The 21727-nt window shown below is 39.4% G+C and overlaps 1 protein-coding gene across 2 annotated transcripts; it reads right to left on the bottom strand.

Annotated features, from left to right (window-relative positions):
* Window positions 1-1405: 1405 nt before the first annotated feature.
* On the bottom strand, window positions 1406-21537 carry LOC113995938 (carbonic anhydrase 13-like). 2 transcript variants are annotated; one of them, XM_039380989.1, is made up of 8 exons: window positions 21467-21537; window positions 14925-15122; window positions 13247-13363; window positions 11084-11202; window positions 7763-7858; window positions 6569-6631; window positions 5462-5617; window positions 1406-3376 (listed from the first exon to the last, which is right to left on the bottom strand). In XM_039380989.1, exons 1-8 carry the CDS (start codon window positions 21495-21497, stop codon window positions 3263-3265), a joined length of 894 nt encoding a protein of 297 aa, XP_039236923.1. In that variant the 5' UTR covers window positions 21498-21537; the 3' UTR covers window positions 1406-3262. The 2 variants fall into 2 exon arrangements, with proteins under 2 accessions (XP_039236923.1, XP_027592312.1); XM_027736511.2 differs by lacking the exon at window positions 13247-13363.
* Between the last annotated feature and the right edge of the window lie 190 nt (window positions 21538-21727).

Below are 21727 nucleotides of genomic sequence, written 5' to 3' on the forward strand. Positions count from 1 at the left end.
TTGTCTATGCAAAGCTACAAGAATCTAAATCCAAAATATCCTTTCCATTAAGTTTATAAAAACTGTATAACATACTCCACTTTTTTTTGGTGAAGTTATTTTGAAATTGATTAATTGACTTGGGTTTTTTTTCCTCAGCTGATTCCTTGAATTCTTTAGGTCCTGCTTCACGTCTGTAAGGCCATCAAAGTCCTTTTTGCGGAAGCAACAGAGACAAATTCCTAAAGCAGCAGAGAAAGCACAGGTATAGAGCAAGTGGGTTTATGGCAGCAAACAGGTGTCTGCTGCATATTCACCCCATTGTAGTCCAGAAGCAAAGACAGCTACTTACCAGGTTTTTTCTTTGACATAAAGAATATTCCCAGCTGATGTTAAACACATGCAATATTAAAAACATCCTGAGCATGACTGTTAAAGGTTATGAGCACAGCAGAACACACTATTTCCCTCCTGTGCCAAAAACAGCAGAGCTGACCCCAGGGCTCCTCTGTGGTTTTTTAATTCTGAGAGTAAGTTTATGAGTGATCAACTCTCCAACAGTACACAATTCTTGACAGCTACTATTTTCAGCAAATACGCTTTATGTTTTTTGGTCACTGAGCATTTCATTCTTCTCAGTATAAAGGTTCCAAGTGTGTCAGAGGTTTAAGAGTTGATCAAAGAGACTGCAGCTGTGGGGGGTGGTGATGACATATTTTAACCCTGTTTGCTGTAGAGTCATCTTAGTACAACATAGAGTTCACACTTGAGATTTAACTCTCTGGGAGCACACTGAGTAGTCTGCTTGAGATTCAGTGTAGCTTGACTATACAAGAAATTAGTGATTGAGGACACAACCAAGTGCTCAGAGCCAAGACTGGGTCCACATTCTCACTTCAGAGTTGCAGCAGATGGATGACCTGAGAAGCTGTTCCCAAAGAATTTCAGGCAACTGAGTGTTTCTAGTCTTTTTCAGATGCCACCACTAACTTCCATCTAGGTCAATTTAACATGAATACGGCATCTCTGCATTAGGGGAATTACTGTGAATGATGACTTCTAAAACTTATTAGCGTAACTATAAAAATAGTCAATAGTTCAAAAGTGCACTATCAGAAACTTGTACAATTGATTGCATGTCTTACCACTGCCCAAGACTACATAAAGAATGTAAAGACATATCTAATAGTACACTGCCCAAAGGCGGTCTTCAAATGATGGGTGACAGTTTTTTCTAAAATTAGAGCTGCAGGAGCTAGATACAAAAGTGAAGTCCTCTCTGTAAAAGTTCAAGCTCTTCAATAGAAAATACAAGACACATTCATAAAATCAATTTTTTATTTTTATAAAATCCTTATAAATATCAAAGCAATGGATCAACTCCATTGTTTTCAATATGCAAGAAACATATAAAACTTTCGTTTATGATATGAAGCAGTAGCCTTATTGCTTTTTCTTCTGAGACTACTCACTTGATAGGGAAACATATCAAAACCAACACTAAGTCTAAAAAGGGGTGTGAAAACATACAACACACTCTCTTTCTCCATGCACACTTTCCTGATGTGCCCTTTAAGAATGAACTATCCTGAGGTCTTTTTAGCTGCATTCTTCTCCATATGCCAGAAAACAAAAAACAAAGGGTTTTTCCCTTTGTTTAATACTTGTACCTGCTGCTGCTGCTAAATGCCTTTCATTTCTCTAATGGTCTAATTGTGCTCTCCTTCAGAAAACATTCGAAAGGTGACGGCAGGCCTTGCAGCATATAATAGCTATATTCTGGGGAGGAGAAAACAAAAAAGTCCACCTGTCTTAAACTAAGTGAAAATATCTATATCTCTATGTCTAATTTATTAAAATAGCATATAAATTCAATCCTGATTGTGATTTCCCTCATGTTTGTCCATCTAAGATCAAAAGACCCACTGAGGTAAAAGGCAGAGCCTATAAAAAATTAATTCATAGAATATGAGTTGGTCAGAAGTACTACAGAGATTGATGGTAGTTGCTACCCATGAAACCTCTAGCTGCCTCTTCCAGGTATCACTGGTAACTATGTAGTTCTCACAGTTTGAGAGTAAATCTAATTCTATCCTAAGCTACATCCTATGGCAAGTTCATTAAAAAGAATAAAAATAAATTTGGCATAAAACAAACAATTATATTCAGCTAACAAAAGCTCCTGAGAGAAACTCAGGCTCAAGTCAATTCATAAAGACGGACATTTCAACATATTGCTATTGAGGGCTGAGCTTTTTATTAGATATTGACTTGATTCCAATTTCTTTGGCTTTCTCTGAATGTTCTCTTTGGTCTTCTCTTTAGCATATAAGTGCAACCACCAAAGTTCAACTATGACAGCCAGTACCTTGAGACATTACAGACCTGAGCAGTTCTGTGCTCCACTGCATAGTGTGAGGTATGCACCATGTGGATCACACTGCAGCATCTAGCATGAAAGAGTCTGGAGCAACAGCCACCCCTGCCTTCTGATTTTAAGTGGTAAAAGTCTGATGCTACATGGATATAGTGTTATAGTTAGTCCCTTATTGTTCACCAAATGCAACAGACTACATTTAGACCCAAACAATTCCCTCTATGCCTTTCTACCTTGCAGTTTTCAGGTTTCAGGACAATTTCATCACTACACAACATTATGAAATTCAGGAATACCTAATCCACCTGACATGATCAGGTAATACACAAAATCCTTACTATTTGCTTTTTAAAAAACCATCAATCAGTACATGATTCCTGCTAGGAAGCAGCCAGAATAACAGGATCATATAAACATCTGTTTTACTTAAATGCTGTTAGTCATTACTGCTCTTTGTCGAAAAGTGAAATGATAATATCATTGAAATAGTTTTTCCTTGAGAATTACATTGTGAAGTCCTATATAGAAGCTAAATGTTATGTTAGAGACCAGAAGAATAAACCCAGGACATCCTATACTGCCAATAATACCAGGCATCCTGTTCAATAATTTGGTGGGAAATTCTGGGCAACTCCTTTACTACATCTGACCCTTATGATTAGCAGTGACCTCTGTGCTCCCAAACCAATGCACTCAAACAGTCAGACCTCTTAATGTCAATGAACCTGCAACAGCTCAGGCAGGACATACTTGTCTGTGTGAAATGACTGCATGATAACCAGTAATAAAACAACACCTATTTGTTACAACAACTCAAGAAAAAAAATTAAAAATCACAAAGTATATTAACTATTAAAATTAATTCAGCCTTTGGTTTCAGAGGGAGACTACTCTGGCTTTACTCCTTTAATTCCTTCTGACTTCTCGTCCTCTTAGAGGCTGGGGAGGCCGGTAGTTTCTCAGCAAGCAGCAGGCGACCTCGTCCTCAGCAGTGCTCAGGAGGCTGCGGAATTTAGCCAGCTGTGATCAAAAGACACATAAAGGTCAGCAGAAAACCCTCATATAGATACCAGTGAAGATGCATGTAGTAAATATTAAACATACTTGTCACCTTTTTTCCACCTGGGAGAACAGAACTGTATTTTACTAAGGCATGTGGGGAATGGCAATTTCACCATTTCTGTCCTTGTAAATGAGAAAGGATGACTACTGAGAAAATCTCCCAAAATACATGTCAGCATGAAATTGTGCATAAGGATTACATGTTTCCTATATTCACACTTTTCTTCCATAACCTGATCTAAATCAGGAGGGTTTATATTTTTTAGTTGGATTTCATAGCTTGGAGATTCTGGAATGTTTTTTGCCAAAAATTACATTACATTTCTTACAGTAAACACATTCTGTGTATGTTTTCTTGCTCCAAGAGTATATTCACAATTAACCTGGAATTGCAGGTGTGGTGATATAGAAAGCTGCTGTAATTGGCACTTATTCAAATCAGGAGAGACTCAAAATTCTTTCCTTGTGAAGACACAGAACAAGCAGTTATTCATATCTCAGCATATGCTGATCCCAGCAGAAACCCCTAGCAAAACTCCATGTCTCAACCTCAGGAAATCTGAACCTGATTTAGTTTAGCATTTTGTTTTATTTCTAGTATTTCCAATATTCACTATTTCTATATATCACCTTACTTCCCTTCTAGGTTGCCAAAGGTAGGACATTATAATAGAGCATTTAGTTGTATGGCACATTGCATCTGATTTGCATTAAGAGCAAAAAGTCAGTGCTATCTTGCTTCACCCCATTCTAAAGCTAACATTTGGAATTCATGCTCCCTGTAAATTTATAAAAACTCAAAAGCTATTTTTAATTTCTTTCAACCTGAAAAATTTAACAAAAAGTCAGTAGCAAACTCTAAAGCCCCAAAGAAATACAAACTTGACTAATAAAATTAAATGGTAGAACAGTATCAGTCATAGTGCTGACTGATCAATCACAGCGGTGGACATTACTGGAAATACACACTTTTAGCTACATGCAACTTTATATTTATAAGAATATAGCATAATTCTACTTTATTACATAAGATATACCTAAAATCTATGAAAAATGACTAGTAAAGAATCACTGTAATTGACAGTTTCCCACACCATGTCCTCTGAACCTGTTACACATGGCTGTATACAGCATTTCACATTTTAGAATGTATTAATTATATATTTGCCCAAACAAGAAACTTTTAACATGAACAATGGCTTCTCTTTAGAAAGTTGATACTTTAATGCAAATTTTCAATCCTAGATCCTTACACATTGCTGTGAGTCTTACAAAGCCAGATTGACTGGAGTGGGGAAGAGATAACAGATGAGAAAAATGCACACACTGAGCAAATAAATTACTTCAAATCACTTGCAAACAGAATCTGAGGTCTCCTGACTAACAAGCATCCCACTCAGGAAGCTGTCTTAACATTTAGTAGAAAGACTGAAGTCACCATTTCTGCTGAGTATGTGGTCTCTGGTCAGAAAAACTCTTTACACTCAAGAGCATCAGCCCGCTGGGTGTCACTGTTGCAACGTTAAGATACATCATGAAGCTCAATTTAACAAGACATGTAAATAGACTCTTATGAAGTATCACAGTTTTCCTAAGACAGCCTAACATAACACCCCAATTTATTACGATTGTATTTGATTTTCACAATTCTAGTAAATTCATCAAGTTTTACATATCTGGAATGCAAGAATAAATTTACTATTCATAAAAATGCCAGAGAAGAGGCTTGAGCAGGATATGCAAGTAATCAAATCAAATGGAATTCCAGAATTCCTAAGTGTCATCAGAACTCTTTTTCTGATGTAAGTTCCTTATGGGTTATTTTTGATTATTAATTTTTAGAGTATGCAGATTCTTTTTAAAATTGAATAATAAATAGCTGTTACAGCAAGAAAAGCAACAGGAAGTCAGGATAAATTTTACATACAAATTTTGCCTTTTGAAAATCCAATAAGTTCTGCAATGACATATTTGTGGATGTTATTTACAATTTCAAGTCTTACAAAAGCAACATTCTGATAGTGGTGACAAATCAAACAGTACCTGTTCAGAACAAACACTTATGGGTTCTCTCAGAACAATCCAGATGACACTCTCAAGAAGAGGTGGAACGGTAAGAGAGCCAAAGTAAGTCCAGTAGTCCAGAGACTTGGGAAGCAGACAGCTAGGATCAAAGTTTGTGAATAGTGCTTTTTTACCCTGGAAATTAAAAAAAAAAAGGTCATTTGTATTCAAGTTTATTTATATTTAGAATTTTATTTCAAAGAAAAAAAAAGAAAAAGAAAAAAACAGGGAAATGTTATTTAATATTATTTATAAGCAAAAGGCCAAGATAAATCATGTCAAAGGAGGTAGAGCTTGTTCCGCTATCAGGTGGGCTGGCAGCATCCTGGATGATGGAGGTCCTCATCAGTCAGACCTTCTGACGAGGTCTTACCTCTGTGACAGCTTTGCTGCTGCTGTCCCTGCTGCCGGCAGGACACCATCAAAGAGGTCATTTTAGCATAGGCTCCCCTGAGTTACAAGTGACCATGAGATGGAAGTTGAATGGAGAGGACAGAAGATGTTAGACTTTCAGTGTGGTCTCTGTGGGGCTGGCAGAGTAACCCCACAGGTTGCTGCCACTGGCTCCTTTCACCATTTGCTCCTCCCAAGTCCACGTGTTACTACTGTTTCTCTGTGTTCCGGCTACCAGGCCAGAGAGGACTGTACAAAACATCATGCTGAGAATCAGGCTGATTTATCTCACACAAACAATAGAATTATTTCTCTGTACCTCCGTTATTTCTCCCCCTGTACCTCAGCAAAACAGGGGAAATACTTCCCTCATCTTTTTCACAGCTTTCCATAAAGTATGTTCTTCCCCTGCTACTATTCTCATAGCAACACATTCATCAGAGACTGGGTTCTGTGAGGAATTAGTCTTTTCCTCTGATCTTTTACTGCATAAAAACTGTCTGCTTAGTTTTCAGCCTAAGAAAAATGCTCCTAAACTGTCTCAAACCAGATGTGGATAGCCATGATACCAGTAATCAGGGAACATGAAAGTGAAGGGAGTAGCAGCCAGGTTTCAAAAAATAAAAAAACCAAAACACCAAAACAACAAAAGCAACTACCAATACTAGTATTTGTTTAGAAAAACTCATTTACCTTGATTCTGATGGTGTCCAAGCGGTCAGTAATCTTCTTCAGTTGAGGGTTGCATTCACCAATCTATTAAAACCAGAGCAAAGAGAAACACTGGAGCTCCAGGGAAAATAACAAAAATAAATAATCAAAAAGCAAATGCATAATGAAACTGTTTTATATAACTCTCCTTAAGTGACTGTGAGAGCCGATGGATTTTGTGAAGAAGCTTGTAACTAGCTGGTCCTTGGAAATAGTACTGGTCATAAAGAAGATCCACTCCCTCGCTGATAATAATTATTCTGGCTACCCATAGTAATTATTTCAGCTACAAATGAATCACAAACTTTTCACGATAGGAGAACAGAAACCATTATTGTTCATGTTTTAATATGCAATATATTAAAAGTGGCAAGCTTACATCTGTAATTTAAATTACTTAAAACATTGAAAACACTGTTCTTATGTATCCCAAGCAGAATTTGTCTGCTCAGAAGTTCAGTAACACTTTCCCTTGAACCATTGTAATGCAAACTTGAAAGAATGAATTACTGAAGCAGTTCTTTGCAACTGCTGCATGGAATGGCTTCCTGACTGTGCCAGCACCAGCACTAGCTGTGCTCAGGAAGCTCTGGCATCCACCAGAAACCACAGATTTGACCAAAGCCCTATCTTTTGCCATGGATTGTGTGAATTCTCCATCTGTTTCTTCATGCAGAAGTCAATGAAGCTGTTGCACAAGTTTAATTCATCTTAGAACAGGTACAAATGGCAAAAAGGTATATAAGAATTATAAGGAAATTCTCCAGTTTCTGGTTTTGGTTTTTTTATTATTATTATTTTCTAGAAGAAACTACCAGCTCAGAAACAAACTGTTAAAGAAACATTTGAATCAAATCAGATTGTCCCCATAAAGAAACCTATTAGTCAAGTACAGGTTATTTGGATCCATACAGGGACAGATGAATTAAGTTTCACATCTTATGTTGTACTGGAGTGCAAACTAGGCAAACAGACTCTCACTGTCTCAAAAAATCTCTTAATCTGATATTTTTATTCTTCAAGGAAGCATAGCTTTCCATATTGGCAGCTAAACACTATGAAGGAAACAAGTATAAAACAAGTATCTTTTTAGCAATAATTACACCAACCATCACGATTATCTCTTTGGGCTTATAATGCAGATTTATTAGGAGGGCTGGAGCATTCTTTTCTTACCTTCAGAAATACAGCCATGACTGCTAATCCATCTGACTGACGAGCTGCCTCAACAAAGCTGGAATACTTCTCTGCATTCCAATGGACCACATGAAGCTGAAAAGCAAGAGACACAGACAGCATCAACTCTCGCTGAACTGAAGAAGTGGCAAATGAATACTACAACTTTCTGGGTTAGATATTCTACTTCACTCTTTTGTATGCAGAGCCATTCAGTGCAGATATTTCATGAAATCAGTAAACATATAGTTCACACAAATGGCAAAAGTATTTTCGGGGGCTGGGATTATTTAAAGTTTAGCAGGAATCAGCACACCACAGTGCCTGGCAAACTGCTGTTGGGCCCTCAGATTTTGAATTGGGAAGTTAAGACAAGAAAGCCAAAGGTTATATAACTAAAGGTTTTAAATCCATATTTAGTACAGCTGATTTTAAAAAGTGATTGAAATTCATTAAGATGTCCTTAGTATTTTACTCATCTTTTTCTTTAATCAAGCTTTCAGCAACATTAATCGGCCACATAAATAGCTAGAAAACAGGCAGAGGAACACACATTAAACTTGCACTGACCCCTTGTCCCTTGTTTAGTTCAAGCTAAAAAGCAACATTTCATTTTTGATACTTTCCAAATGTTATTTTCTATGACCACCAGTAGTTAGGCCCTTACAAGCAGCTTGATTATCTCAGGTTTGAGCATTTTGCATTTCCAACATGTATTATTCTGGAACTGACCTCTTGTACTTGCTTAAGCAGCTTAAAGACACCACCTAGCCAGGTGGAAAAAGGAAAAGCCCGTGATCTCTGCTCCCATGTCACCTAAGGCCCTCCTGCTATACCAGGTTTCCTAATTCCTGACCACAATTCATGGTGGAAGCTCCTGGTTCTCATGAAGTTCCAGAATGTCCCAGCCTCTGGAGAGAGCATAAACACTCACACAGCACTTACATGTAAGTACTTCACAAACATTAATTACTTTCACAAATCCCCAATGGATTAGTAAATCTTATTACCCACAGTTTTTAGACAGAGATGCTCAGAAGCAGGGCATGAGACTGGCTTTTCTAAAATTGGTGGCCATCTTTTCAGACCTTGAACTTTAGGAGTGCTGAAAAGCAGCTTCATCGAATGACTTAAACTGGGATGTATCTCTGAAAAAAAATGCTTCCTTTTGGAATACAGCACTTACAAGACATCTAAAGTAAAAGCAATTTAGGAAAGCTGGAACTTGCTTTAAAGGTTTCCTATGGGAAATAACATAGCTGCATGGCTGAAATAGGGATCTAGGAGAATGAAGATTTTTACCCTAAATCTCAATCCTTGCCTAACCTCTCTGAGTTTCAATTTTTCATATCTCTTACTTGGTCTTACTTTATGTTAATGTTTGTTAAGCACTTGGGCTCTAAAGTGCTGAAACATTACTTCCAGCAAGGAATACCACTGTAGTCAACAATAATACATGTATGGCCACGATGACACGCATGCTGGCTCACGGCTTCAGAAATCCTTGAAGGAAAGTTGCTAAAAATATTATAAATTAAACCAGGAAGAGAACATAGTCCACTAAACTTTTCACAAGTGCACTAGTGTCCTGGAGCTCATAGTGTCTGCATCACTCACTATTATAAGTTCACAGAAGCTACATTGAACAACTTTTAAACAATTACCTTTTAACATACACAAAAAGGAAACAGATACTCTCAGTCAGAAATGACTTTTATTGTGGATTTGAAAAAAAAAAAGGAAAAAATGCTAACAAAGAACAAAAAGGAAAATTCCCACAACTACTAACAGCCCACTCCACTCCCTCATAGCTTTGCCCCAAAAAAACCCAAGCCCACCATCCCAAAAAAACAAAATCCCCAAAGAAATAGAGCTGTGAAACACTTTTGGGTACAGACCCCTTCTCAATGGCTTGTGACTTCTCTGTAAGGAATATATCCCATCTTACCACCGCTCTGTCACTGCAGCTTGTGAAGAGATCTTGATCAGACCATATGTTGTCACAAAGAATGGAGCCATGGATCGCTTCTGCTTCCCGGTGGGATTAGAGGCCAAACCTTGAAGCCTTCTTTACCTGTACACTAGTTCTTTCTTCAACTCAGTTGATGCTTTTTCTTGAAATCTTGCACATCTTCCTTACAAAGGTGAGCACTGAAACCATTTTCACATCTCCTTCTGAGGTATTTTCTTTTGTATGAACAATGCTCAGAAGCCTTGATTTTAATTCTGCGTTTCTTATCCCAAAGCCAAAGTGACATCTGGAGAGCTTCTTGTGGAGGGTTACCCAACCAACAGGTAACAGAAAGGTTTTTAGACTGGCTAGAGATTCAGAGATATTTTCTCCTTCTGTTTGGTTTCTTAGATGGGAAACATATAATTTTCTCAGCTAGAAATTTGGGGTTGGCACTTAATGGTTTTAAAGCACCTCTATTAATTCTTTATATTCCATCTCACCTGGTTCCTGTGGAAAACATAAGCCTTTAAACACTGCAAATATCACTTTTCCCCATTAGTGTTAGAAAACTGATCTTTTTTCTTGACTGCTCTCTTACATCACTTCCAGCAAAATCTGATCACACTACTGTGCATACATTGCATTTTTTTTCTTCTGTAGTATTATGCCTTTTATTTGTCCATTACCATTTATTTTTACATTTTTTACTTCTTTTTAACCCCAGAAAACTCTTCCACTCTCTGAATTACCTGCTGTTAAAGACCTCAGTCTCATCAAAATACTCCATGTTACTTCCATTTGCAAAGAGGAATCTCATACTGAATACTTTTTCTTGCAGATTACTCAAATGCACCAGAGCAGATGGTGCATGTCTCCCTGTGGCACCTCCACTGAAACACATTACCCCACAGATAGCAGGCATCCCACAGATACTCAAGTGCAGTTCTTAAAGTCATAACCACCACATTGCTAAGTGCACCACAAAATGCAACACTCTAAGTCTTGTATAAACTTTACACTGCACAGGCCCCAAATCAAATAATTCTGTTGTTTGTCATTGAAGTAGACTTTGAAAATGTTCTCCAAGGAAGAGACAGTGAAAGACAAAGTTTAAAATAGCTCTTGAACATTAAATCTTGCTCTTATCAAGCTCTTGTCTTCTGTATTCCTTTTTTAATCCTCTCCAAAGCTCTCAAATAGGTTCTCCTTTGAGAAAGGACCAAACATGCAACACTTCAGGAAGACTGCTTGTCTTTTGATAAAATGCAGGGAAGATGAAAAGCGGGAAGAGGAGGGGCAACATTATTCTTACAATGGAAAACTAGTCACAAGCTTAGAGGTGCAGATGAGTCCATGCAAAGCCTTACCTCTGCTGCATACTTCATCCCATCCACCGCGTGCTCAGAGCCGGCTTCATCATTGGACCCCCAATGGAAGTGAATCTGGCGCAGCCTGTAGGTCCCGCTGAGTGGCCCCCCAGTCAGCACTGGAAACCCAAGCAGAGGAAAAGGCTTCACTGCAGGAACAGGAGCCTCTACCCACATCCTCTAACCTCACACCAAACTTCAGTCTTTGGACAGTCCTTTGCTCCTTCTAAAAAGCTCTCTCAGATGGCTTCCCACTTCTTGGAAGTACTAGAGAAACACTTGCTTGTCTAGGATATGACTATCAAAATTGCATTTATGTGTAGATTAGTGGGTTATGGGCAACTAAAGGGTATGTTGTTGTCTCCAGGTTTGTCTTGCTATGGGTTGAATATTTCTCAGAAAATGGGAAAATACTTCTATTTTGCAACATTCAAGAGAGTTTCCTCTCTTGAATAAATTTGAAAGAATCACTAAGAAATAAGGCTTAAAATATAGATTTTACGAATAAAAGGGGTGATCATAAAAATGTAATGTCAGTACAATTTCTTCTCTTTGAAATGCGGAGGAAAATAGGTGGAGCTTAAAAAAATTTCAAGGCTCTTTCCTTCATTTGCAGTTAGATCTAGTTACATCAGATTGGAGTCGGAGAAAAAGGAGCTTATATTAACATAAATAAAAATAAACCAACGCTGCATATGCACTGTACAACGGCAATATTACTGACAATTAGCCAGGGCTGGAAGGTATGTACTATGAGGAGTGGCAAAGTACTTTGAGCTTGTCTAGTTAGGAGAAAAGAAGGCTGGGAAGAGTCCTCACTGCTCTCTACAGCTTCCTGAGGGGGGGAAGCAGAGAGGAAGCTGTTGGTCTCTTCTCTCAGGTATCCAGTGACAGGACTCATGGGAAAGGCTCAAAGCTGTGCCAGGGCAGGTTTAAGCTGGACACTGGGAAGCATTTCTTTACTGAGGGTGGTCAAACACTGGAACAGGTTTCCTAGAGAGGTGGTCGATGCCCCAAGCCTGTCAGTGTTTAAGAGGTGTTTGGACAATGCCCTTAACAACATGCTTCAACTTCTGGTCAGCCCTGAATTGCTCAGGCAGCTGGATCATTGTAGGTCCCTTCCAACTGAAAGAATCTGCTCTATTTTATTCTATTCTAATGCTATTCTGCTCTAATTCTATTCTGTTCTGATCTAATTCTATTCAACCTAACATGCATACGGATAGGTTTTTCCTTGTTTTGCTTTTGCAAGTGCTCATCATTTGCACATCAGAATTAGAACCAAACCAGCTCTGCACAGAGACTCGAATGCGAATCATATTCAGAAAGATTCCTTATTCCCTGTAAAACAAATCATTCCATTCTCTGGGCTCCATATATCCTCTGGCTCATTATAGAAATTTTAAGGGGAAATGAGGGGAGCTTTATCCAGATGGTTTTTAAATTAAGAGCAGTAGGGAGGACAATGGCAATTTTTTCTCTCTTCTAGGTTTAGTCCCAAACCTAAACTTTCTTAGGAACAAAATACACCAAATAAAGATGAAAGAATTTTAAGTTGCCTATTTGCTAACACAAGTAGCCTGGCTAATGAAAAGGAACTGGACTGTTTATATGGGGGAAAAAAATATTTGAGTTCCTTAAAGCTTCAACTCAAACCCATGCTTTTACACAGCCTACAGACAGAGGGGATGGAGAAATGGCACTCCTAAAACAAATTCCTTCTTTCAAGGAATGAAAACTTGGAGGCAAATGATCATAGAAATGTGTAAAGATTGGTGTTGTAACTGGCTGAGGGAAAACTATTACGTAGAAATGCATTGGCGTGAAATACTTCTGCTGAAAAATGTGAAAAACGGCCTGATGATGTATTTGTGCCACGTCATCCAGTGATGGTAAATCCCTTTCATTCCAATCGTAATTAAGGAGGATGTTGGTCACAAGCTTTTTGGGCAAATATCAGTATCTCAAATTTTGAAAAATGTCAGAAGAAGATCAGTACACTAATTTCAAAGAATGGAGCTAATGTGGTACCAAAGAGCATAAACAGACTTAAACAAACAGTTACAGACCTGACAGCCCAGTTTCAATGCTGACCAAAGTGAAGAAATAGTTCATATGGAAGTCAGTTAATAATGCATTAAAAGATGCTAATGTATTTAGTACCAATTAATTTGATTTTTTTGTAATGAAACCAACACATAGCAGAAGTCCTTACTTCACAGGGGAGCCCCAGAAGCCAAATTTGGGCCCTAGAAAATTCAGTATTTTTTGAGCAATGACCTGAAAGAAAACAAAAACATTACTGATAAAGTTTGTCAGTGACAAATATTAGGGAAAATATTGAATTACTCAGTTTATGGATGTGGATTGAAGAATCTAGTCCATACACAGAAGATATGGACTATGCTGAAGGAGACTGGGGATTACATCTGTTAATTATCTGATCTACATCTGCCAGTGCTTTGCCATGACATGAACTATATTCTTGGAGATACGGCCTGAATAAAGGAGGATCACATTACCATTGCTTTGGTACCATGGTAAGCCTACAGAAATGCTATGTTCAGGCTCTGTCACTTCATGGATGGAATTAAGAGAGTGGAAGAGGTTCTTGGTGTAATACACATTCATTGCCTTTTTTTTCAAAAAAAAAGAGTTTAAGGCTAAGTTGATACAACTCACATCAGCTGATGTGCTGTGAGGGTAATTAACAATTAGAACAACTTACCAAAGGCTGTGGTAGGTTCATCATCGCTGGAAAATTTGAAATCAAGATTGTGTGTTTTTCTAAGAGATGTGCTTTACTTCACCAGTGCCTATTAGGCTTGAAGCAGAGATTAATTCTGGGAAGTTCCGTGGCATCTGACACACACGAGGTCAGACCGATCACTGATGATCAGCTGGTGGCCCTCAGGCAACATCCAGTGTTGCTTGTATTGACAGAAAATTTAAAACTAAGACTGTCCAGGAAACCAAAGCACGATGGTGTCTCCATCTATTTCTCTCCCTGTTGACACTATAAGCTAACAAGTCCTCAGGACTAATGGACAGGGTGAGCAAAAATTAGTTTCCCTCTGGCTTTGACCCTTGGGAAAGCATTATATGGGTTTGGATCCTCAGCTAAGCCTCAGGCATCCACAAGATGATATTACCACTTGAAGATTCTGTGCTCCTACAGTTTCAAGGGGGGTTGTGCTGGCTTGTCTAACATCTAAGACAAGGTTTTAAAGATGAAGGCACTAACATTACAAAGACTATGCTAAAGCAGAGAACTATTGCTTGTAAAAAGGGAAGCTACATACTCCTGGAAAAGACTGGGACAATAACACTTTTCAGAGAAGAAAAGGGATCACTTGGGATATATTTCACTTGTTCTGTATTGGCTCTTTCCTGACACGAGAAGTCCAAGTATGGGTTGTAAAAAGGGGAAAAACATATAACCAAACCTGCAGCTAAATTCAGATAAGAGATTTGAGCGATTCAGTTGGAATGAACCTGTAATGAGACACAAAGGATTCATCTGCAGTGAGAGAGAGAGCAGCATTTGAAAAATTGTACACAACACTGTTCAGACATGATGGCTGGCACTACCCAGATGGTTGGGGTGGATCAAACCACCGCTGCGAATAGGGAATCCCAGCACTTCCTGAGAAACACAATCTCGAACTCATGCACAAATACATTCCCACATTGTATCATGCTGAAAGACAGGGAAAAAAGGAATCTCTCATCGGGAGAAGCAAAGCCTTATCGTTCATGAGGAATTCATACCAATAGTGAGATGTGCCCAGGCTCTATACACTCTATATAGAAGACACAGTACAATAGGAAAGGAACAAACCTGATCTGTTGATGGTGTCATCGAACTCCACACTGGTGGAGTGCCCGTTGTTAAGGATGATTTTAGCAGAAGCTGGATCGTAATTGGGATTTAGAGGACGGAGGGAGGGATCATACTTGGTTTCCTCAGTTTTGATGTCGATGGGTGACTGACGGTCTCCATTAGCGACAGGAAAAACCTCCTTCCAGTGGGCAGGCCCTGCAACACATTGGAGGAGAAGTCTAAATTGATGACAGGACCCTCATTCTTATGAAAGAAAACTTGCTTGAATTGTTCTCATTTGTATCTTTTAAATTCAAAAAGGATGAATCAGGAAAACACAGATCAAAATACTCAGCTACTTTTGCTGCATCACATCGCAAAAGCAGCTCTCAGGATCCCTTCATGGACCTTGCATGTACCCTTGAACAAGGCCACATGCAGTATATAGATAATTATTCACAGTTAAGACTCAACTATGCACAAGAAACATACAACAAATGCTCATTCAAATCAAGCATCATGTATCCAAGAGGCACTGTGCCCCAATACATTTCTGACATGCCATTTTTGCCTATTATCGTGTCTTATTATGTCTTTAAGGATTACCTCTTTTCTATCCAAATCCTCATATTAAGGATTTTTTTTATACCTTAGTAATTTGCTGCAAAAGACTTGAGAACACATCTTCTACTGACTATGCTGAATGAGATGGGGAGATGTCAAAAAAGGTAAAAAAAGCTGAGTGGTTCACAGGCTCTTCTGGAGCCTGTTGGCACTGCCTGTAACCTAAGCACTGCTGCACCACTGGTCACCTCCAACTCTGCACACCAGCTGTCACAACAAAAGAGAGACTGTTACCCTCTAATCACAAAGTCTATATGCACACATGCACACACACACACTAGTGTAGCACTAACAAAATCCAAGAACAGGAACACTGAGGACAGTGGTGCCTGCACGAGGTTTGGATTTCTACTACCTCCTGCTGATAAATGAAAGTAGATCTTCCAGACACAGACTTGCAGCACCATTATCAGTGTCAGGTAGAAATTAAAGGACTAAAGAAGTTGTTAACCAATACCAGTGATCTCAAGTTAGCCTTCCTCCCTCCATGCAAGCTAAGCCAAATGTAAGCTGAAAAGCTAATAAATCAATAATATGGATATGAGAAAATGGCAAATGCCATTCTAAAATGGTAAGAAAAGCTTCACTGATGAGATGTGTGAGTTATCTGTTATCTACTAAACACCAGAGTTCTCAATAAGAATATATATTCCATTTTCTAACCATAAATAGATAAAGAAGCCAAAGAAGAAACTATGAACAATAAGTTGTTTGGGGAATATTTTCAGTAAGTAAAGATAGAAAACAAGGTTTAGAATGGAAAAGAGGATAAAGTAAGGAGAAAGAGGAAAGGGAAAAAGAGAAAAGTGAAAGGGGAAAATCTGCAGGACAAAGGATCTTTCAGTATCAATAAATGTATAGTAGTCCAGGTTTATAATGGATATGAAGCATAATAAATCAACTAAGAGAGACTAGATACAAGAAAACCTTAATATAAGCATGAGAACCTAATCTTACAAAATCTGCATCACTGGAAATCTTTGTAAGTCTCTATATGGAAAATAACTGATTTCAGTGTAAAAATTAGCCTGTTGGTTTGGGTCTTTTCTGACAGCTTAGCGCTTAAATAAACATATTGACAAAAAAGGATTAAAATGTATGACACCACGATTAACAGCCTAACATCAAAACTTGTTAGACATTTTTCTTTCCTCGACTTCAACAGAAGTAAACACAGCTGAGAAACTCACAGGTGCTAAAGGCGCCCCAACAGTAAATCAGGGAGGGAAGCGCCTGCAGCGCCGTGGGGCAGCAGCTTGCACAGCCATCTGGGCAGAGGCTGATTCTCCTCTGAGCAGCACCGAAAAATGGGAGAGAAGGAGAACTTGAAAGAACAGCCTAAGACTTAAGCCTCAGGCAGAAGAAAGGCAACGGCCTTTCGTCTTGAATTTGTTAAAAAGTCCTTTTGTTAATGACTGCATTAAATAAATGCATTAAGGAAATCGCTTCTGAGGCAGAAGATGAAAATCCTACTGGTTTGAAATATAAAACTGTTTCAACTTAATTTTTTCTCACTTCACAAATGGTCATCAAAGCTATCCAATATTTTAATTACATACAGTTCAGCATATATTTAATTGTATTTAGATCCTAGTACCCTGTAGTTAGAGATGCAATGCGAAGTTTTATTCATAAGAACCATCATTCCATCATTTATACCTAACTACTGTGTTTTGGGATGCTTAAAAAAAGCTTATTGCTACTTAATTTTAATGTTTCCAATATTCCTTAACTGAGAAAAGGCAAAATACATTTATATGCTGAACTACTTGGTCCATTTGCTCTAATTCCAAAATAACTACAGTTATTGTGCATTACATAATATGAAAGATTTGCATTCAGAAATAATACAAAGGTGCCTAAAAGAGGACCCAAGGCTGTGTTTCTATCATTAGCTAATTATTTTACAGTAAACTTCAGTTCTAAAAAGGCATGGTAGTTGTTTTTGTACTTGTTCTTGGCTCAGATGACCAAAATACTGTTTTGCTATGCTGATTAAACGTCTATCAGTAAACAAGACTACCAGAAATATGATCTTTTAAAATATACAGAAAAATATCAGGAAACTTCAGCTCATTTTGTACCACCAGGTCATATCAAGCAGTATTTCTTACTAGATAATCTATCAGCAATCTAATACAATTATTATACTCTTGCCACTCTAGGAAAACTGTGACTCAGTTCATTACTACAGACCCTACCCCACCACAACCTCTGGATATGACTGTTGAAAAAAGTCATCACAATTGGAAGAAATGCTCAAATGCATGTCATACAATTGGATTTAAGCAACGGGGTCTCCAGGGTGAAAATTTCTTCTGAATTTGGACCTGAACTAGGTGCCTTCATATTTACATAATGTACACTTTAGTTTTATAAATATGTACTTTAAGACATATCCAGGACAGTAAACTCACTACTCACCTCCCTTGATTTTTTCATTTACTGAAGGAAAATGATTAATATACCAATTTTTGAACTTATTATATGCTCTCTTTTTGTTGGGAAAGTGTTCTGTTGCTAGAGGCGATTACATAGTAGCTCTTAACAATCAAAGCCATTGTGACCAAGATTTATGACAAAACCCCAAACCATTCGCTCTGAAGATTCCATGCCTTTATTTTGGACACAGCATTACCAAATGCAATGCACACCTCTGACACTTTTAGGTCAGACTATTACTGCATATACCACTCACCAGCACTGCACAAATTCAGTTCATGACACAGATCTCATAATGAAGGTAGTTAGGAATTTGCCAGGAAATTGTGGCACCTGACAATGTTGTGTTTTTCTCCAACTGCAGTTAAAGATAATGAATTTTATCAAAAGGATAGACTAACTTGAGACGAGCCCAGTGAAGACACTGCAGGACACAGCTCAGTTCCAGGGAGCCTCTATATGTGCATAAATAGAGCACGTACAGGTGAAAAAGTGCATTTTTTTTTTAAGAGTTTGCTATTACATATAGAAAGTGTATTATTTTACTATGGTCTGACCTTGACAGGATCACATCCTTATTTATTCCTAAAGAGAATCCATTGCCCAGTTTATCATCATACACAAAGTGCTTAAATTTATAAAGTTAGGTTTGCAAGTAATTTAGTTGCATATTAGGTTACAATAAGATTAGCTCAAATAAAAATCATTAAAAATAGTAATGGGTAAAATAAGTGCATTTTTTAAAGTAGTTATCAAAATGATGTAATGATTCTCAGAGAAAAGAAATCTATAAGGATTTATAGTTGGACTCAAGTATCTTAAAGGTCTTTTCCAGCCTAAATGATTCTCTGTGGCTCTATGAATCATATCCCTTTTATTTATAAAATGTGTCACTGTTACAGTAGTAACTAGATCAAGAGAAATTTTTTGCAGTAAAAGACAATACATGTAAGTATTTTCCATATATTTCATTAAACAAATAGTAAACAGAAGGCAATTGACTTCCCACTGTGGTTCCTTCCAACCTTACTCATTCTGTGATTCTGTGATTTGCCTTTTAACTAAGGGAATTCCCCAGTAAACAAAAAGGACTGTTCCTGTGAAGGGTGAGAACATTCCCCTCTTGACAGGAACCTTGAGCAGCAGTGAAAACCATTAATGATGCCACAATGGAGCCAGTTTTCAAGATTTCAATATTGTGCCTCTATAGATAAGCACAATAAGGTATGAGGGAAGAAAAGTGGCAAGAAAACAAAGGTCAAGGTTTTCATAGAAATAAAATGATGTCTTGTTGCATTTCAGAAATACATGCATCAAAGCAACCAAGAACTTCTATATGGCAAACGGGGAGGCTACAAGGGTGGCTTCTGTGAGCAGCCGTAGAAGCTTTCCCACGGGGTAGTCATGCTGGAGCAGTTTGTGAAGAACTGCAGCCTGTGGGAAGAATTCACATTGGAGAAGTCCGTAGTGGGCTTCTCTCCATGGGACCCCACGCTGCAGCAGGGGCAGAGTGTGAGGAGTCCTCCCGCTGAGGAGGAAGGAGAGGCAGAGACATGTGATGAACTGACTGCAGCCCCCACTCCCTGTCTCCTGCACTGCTGGGGGGGAGGATGTAGAGAAAATCAAGAGTGAAGCTGAGCCTGGAATAAAGGGAGGGGTGGAGGGAAGTTGTTTTAAAGATTTAGTTTTATTTTCTCATTACCCTACTCTGATTTGATAGGCAACAAATAAAACTAATTGCCCCCAGCTGAGTCTGTTCTGCCCATGATGGTAAGTGGTGAGTGATCTCTCCCTGTCCTTATCTCGACCCACAAGCCTTTCAGTCTATTTTCGCTCCCCTGTCCAGCTGAGGACAAGAGTGATAGAGTTGCTTTGGTGAACACCTGGCATCTTGCCAGGGTCAATCACCAAAACTTTTAATTCTGTCTGTAACAGTGGGCCCATGCCCTATATATAGATATACCATATAGGCAGACATGTATATGTAATATCTGACAGTTTACTTTATACATGTAATGATTTATGTTGCGACTGTTGCAAGTAACAAATGCAGAACTCAGAGGGAACACAGATGTCTTTTCAACTCTGCAGGCAGTCAACTATAGATATAAGTGCACCAGATTTAACCAATTTCACTTTTTTCTGCCTCATGAGTTGCAAAAGTTGATCCGAGTTTCAGGGAACTTATTTTATGCCTCTCTCCTTTAGTTCCCTGTGAGAGGCAGGGGAAAGGGGGTGGACTGATGAGGAACTACCCACCTCACAGCTGCTGGGGGCTCCAAAAGAGGAGAGAGTGAAAGGCAAACTCCATCTTGAATACGTTATCAGCCAGTAAACAGTGTTATAGGAGAAACTGGGCCCCAAGCAAGGTCCAGGGCCACCCCTATAGAAGCTCTGGTGGCCTCCCCTCTCTAGAAGTTGAGAATAGCAAACAAGGAGAGATAGGATAAGGCAGGGAGAGTGGGCTTCTTATCTGGACTGTGCAGGTGAAGCTCACAGCATGGAAACATATGGAGAAACAAATTTGAAAAACAAGACCCATTTACGTCTTCAGGGGAGGGGTAGAGCAGACTGCATAACAGCAGATAACACACCTAATCATTGCAACATCACTGTGATCCACCACCACCCAGTTTTTCAGGAAAAGTACATCCATCCAGAAAAGATGGAACAAGAGGGCCAGAAAGGAAAGGTAGTACTTGCACAAACAGTATTCTGAAATCTATATATTCTTACAGGCATTAGTATATGCAAATATATAGCTGTCTCCTTTTACTGTCATGGTGTCTTATTTCACTGTGTACAGACAATACAAGTTATTCCATGTATTTTGTCAGAGCCGAGCCTCCAATTTTCAAAATCACCTCCACTTCTACTTGCATGACTTGTGAGACCGTCTGCACACAGGAGCAGCGTTTGCATGACTTAAAATGCAAACCAGAACAAAGTCTTTAAGCCAGCTGATGAGCACATCTTGGGACTTCAAAGACCGGCAAGATTAAGGAAATCATGGAACAACTAAAATCCAAAAGCATCTCCTCTTAGGTGCATAGTTATACATTTAAATGACCAATTCTAGTAATCAAGATTTCCCACCGTGTAACAGAAGCAGAAAACAGCTGGAATCAGAAAGGCACTGCCGATACAGCAGCTCCGATCAGTGTGACTGTTCAACAAGTACTCGATGTGCACACGCAACTGTTCATGTACACGAGCAAACGAAATCGCGACCGGGAACGCGACAGACCCGACTCGAGCCAAGCCCCGGCCCGACTCTGCAGGCGATGCCTCACGCACGGACACCTCTCTCAGCCGCCTGCCTTGCAGAATGCCGAGACAAAAATCTGCTCGTTCTCAAGCTGCAAAGCCTCGACTGCATCTCAGCTCATCCAGCTTTCCCGCGGGCGCGGGAGCTGCCGAGCCCGGCGGCGGGAGGTGCCCTCGGGGGGACCCCGCCGGCCGCCCCGACGACCCCCCGCCTGCCGCTCCCCTACCGTTGTGCTCGTCGTATCCCCAGTGCAGCATGGCTCTGCTCTCCTGCCGGCACAGGACGGACGGGACGGGATGGGACAGGACGGGATGGGACGGGCTGGGACGGGAGAGGCGGCTGCGCCCGATTTGAAGGCGACGGGCGGCGACGCCCCGATCCTCGGGCGCTGATAAGGAGCCTGCGGCGCTTCGGCTCCCGGCCCGTCCGTGCCTGCTTTCGGTCCAAGCCCTCCACCGCCCAGCGTGCGCCCAGCACCGTCGGGGCC

Source organism: Pipra filicauda, unplaced genomic scaffold, assembly GCF_003945595.2.
Source record: "Pipra filicauda isolate LSUMZ 115617 unplaced genomic scaffold, ASM394559v2 scaffold20_size4479445_pilon, whole genome shotgun sequence".
Classification (NCBI taxonomy): domain Eukaryota; kingdom Metazoa; phylum Chordata; class Aves; order Passeriformes; family Pipridae; genus Pipra; species Pipra filicauda.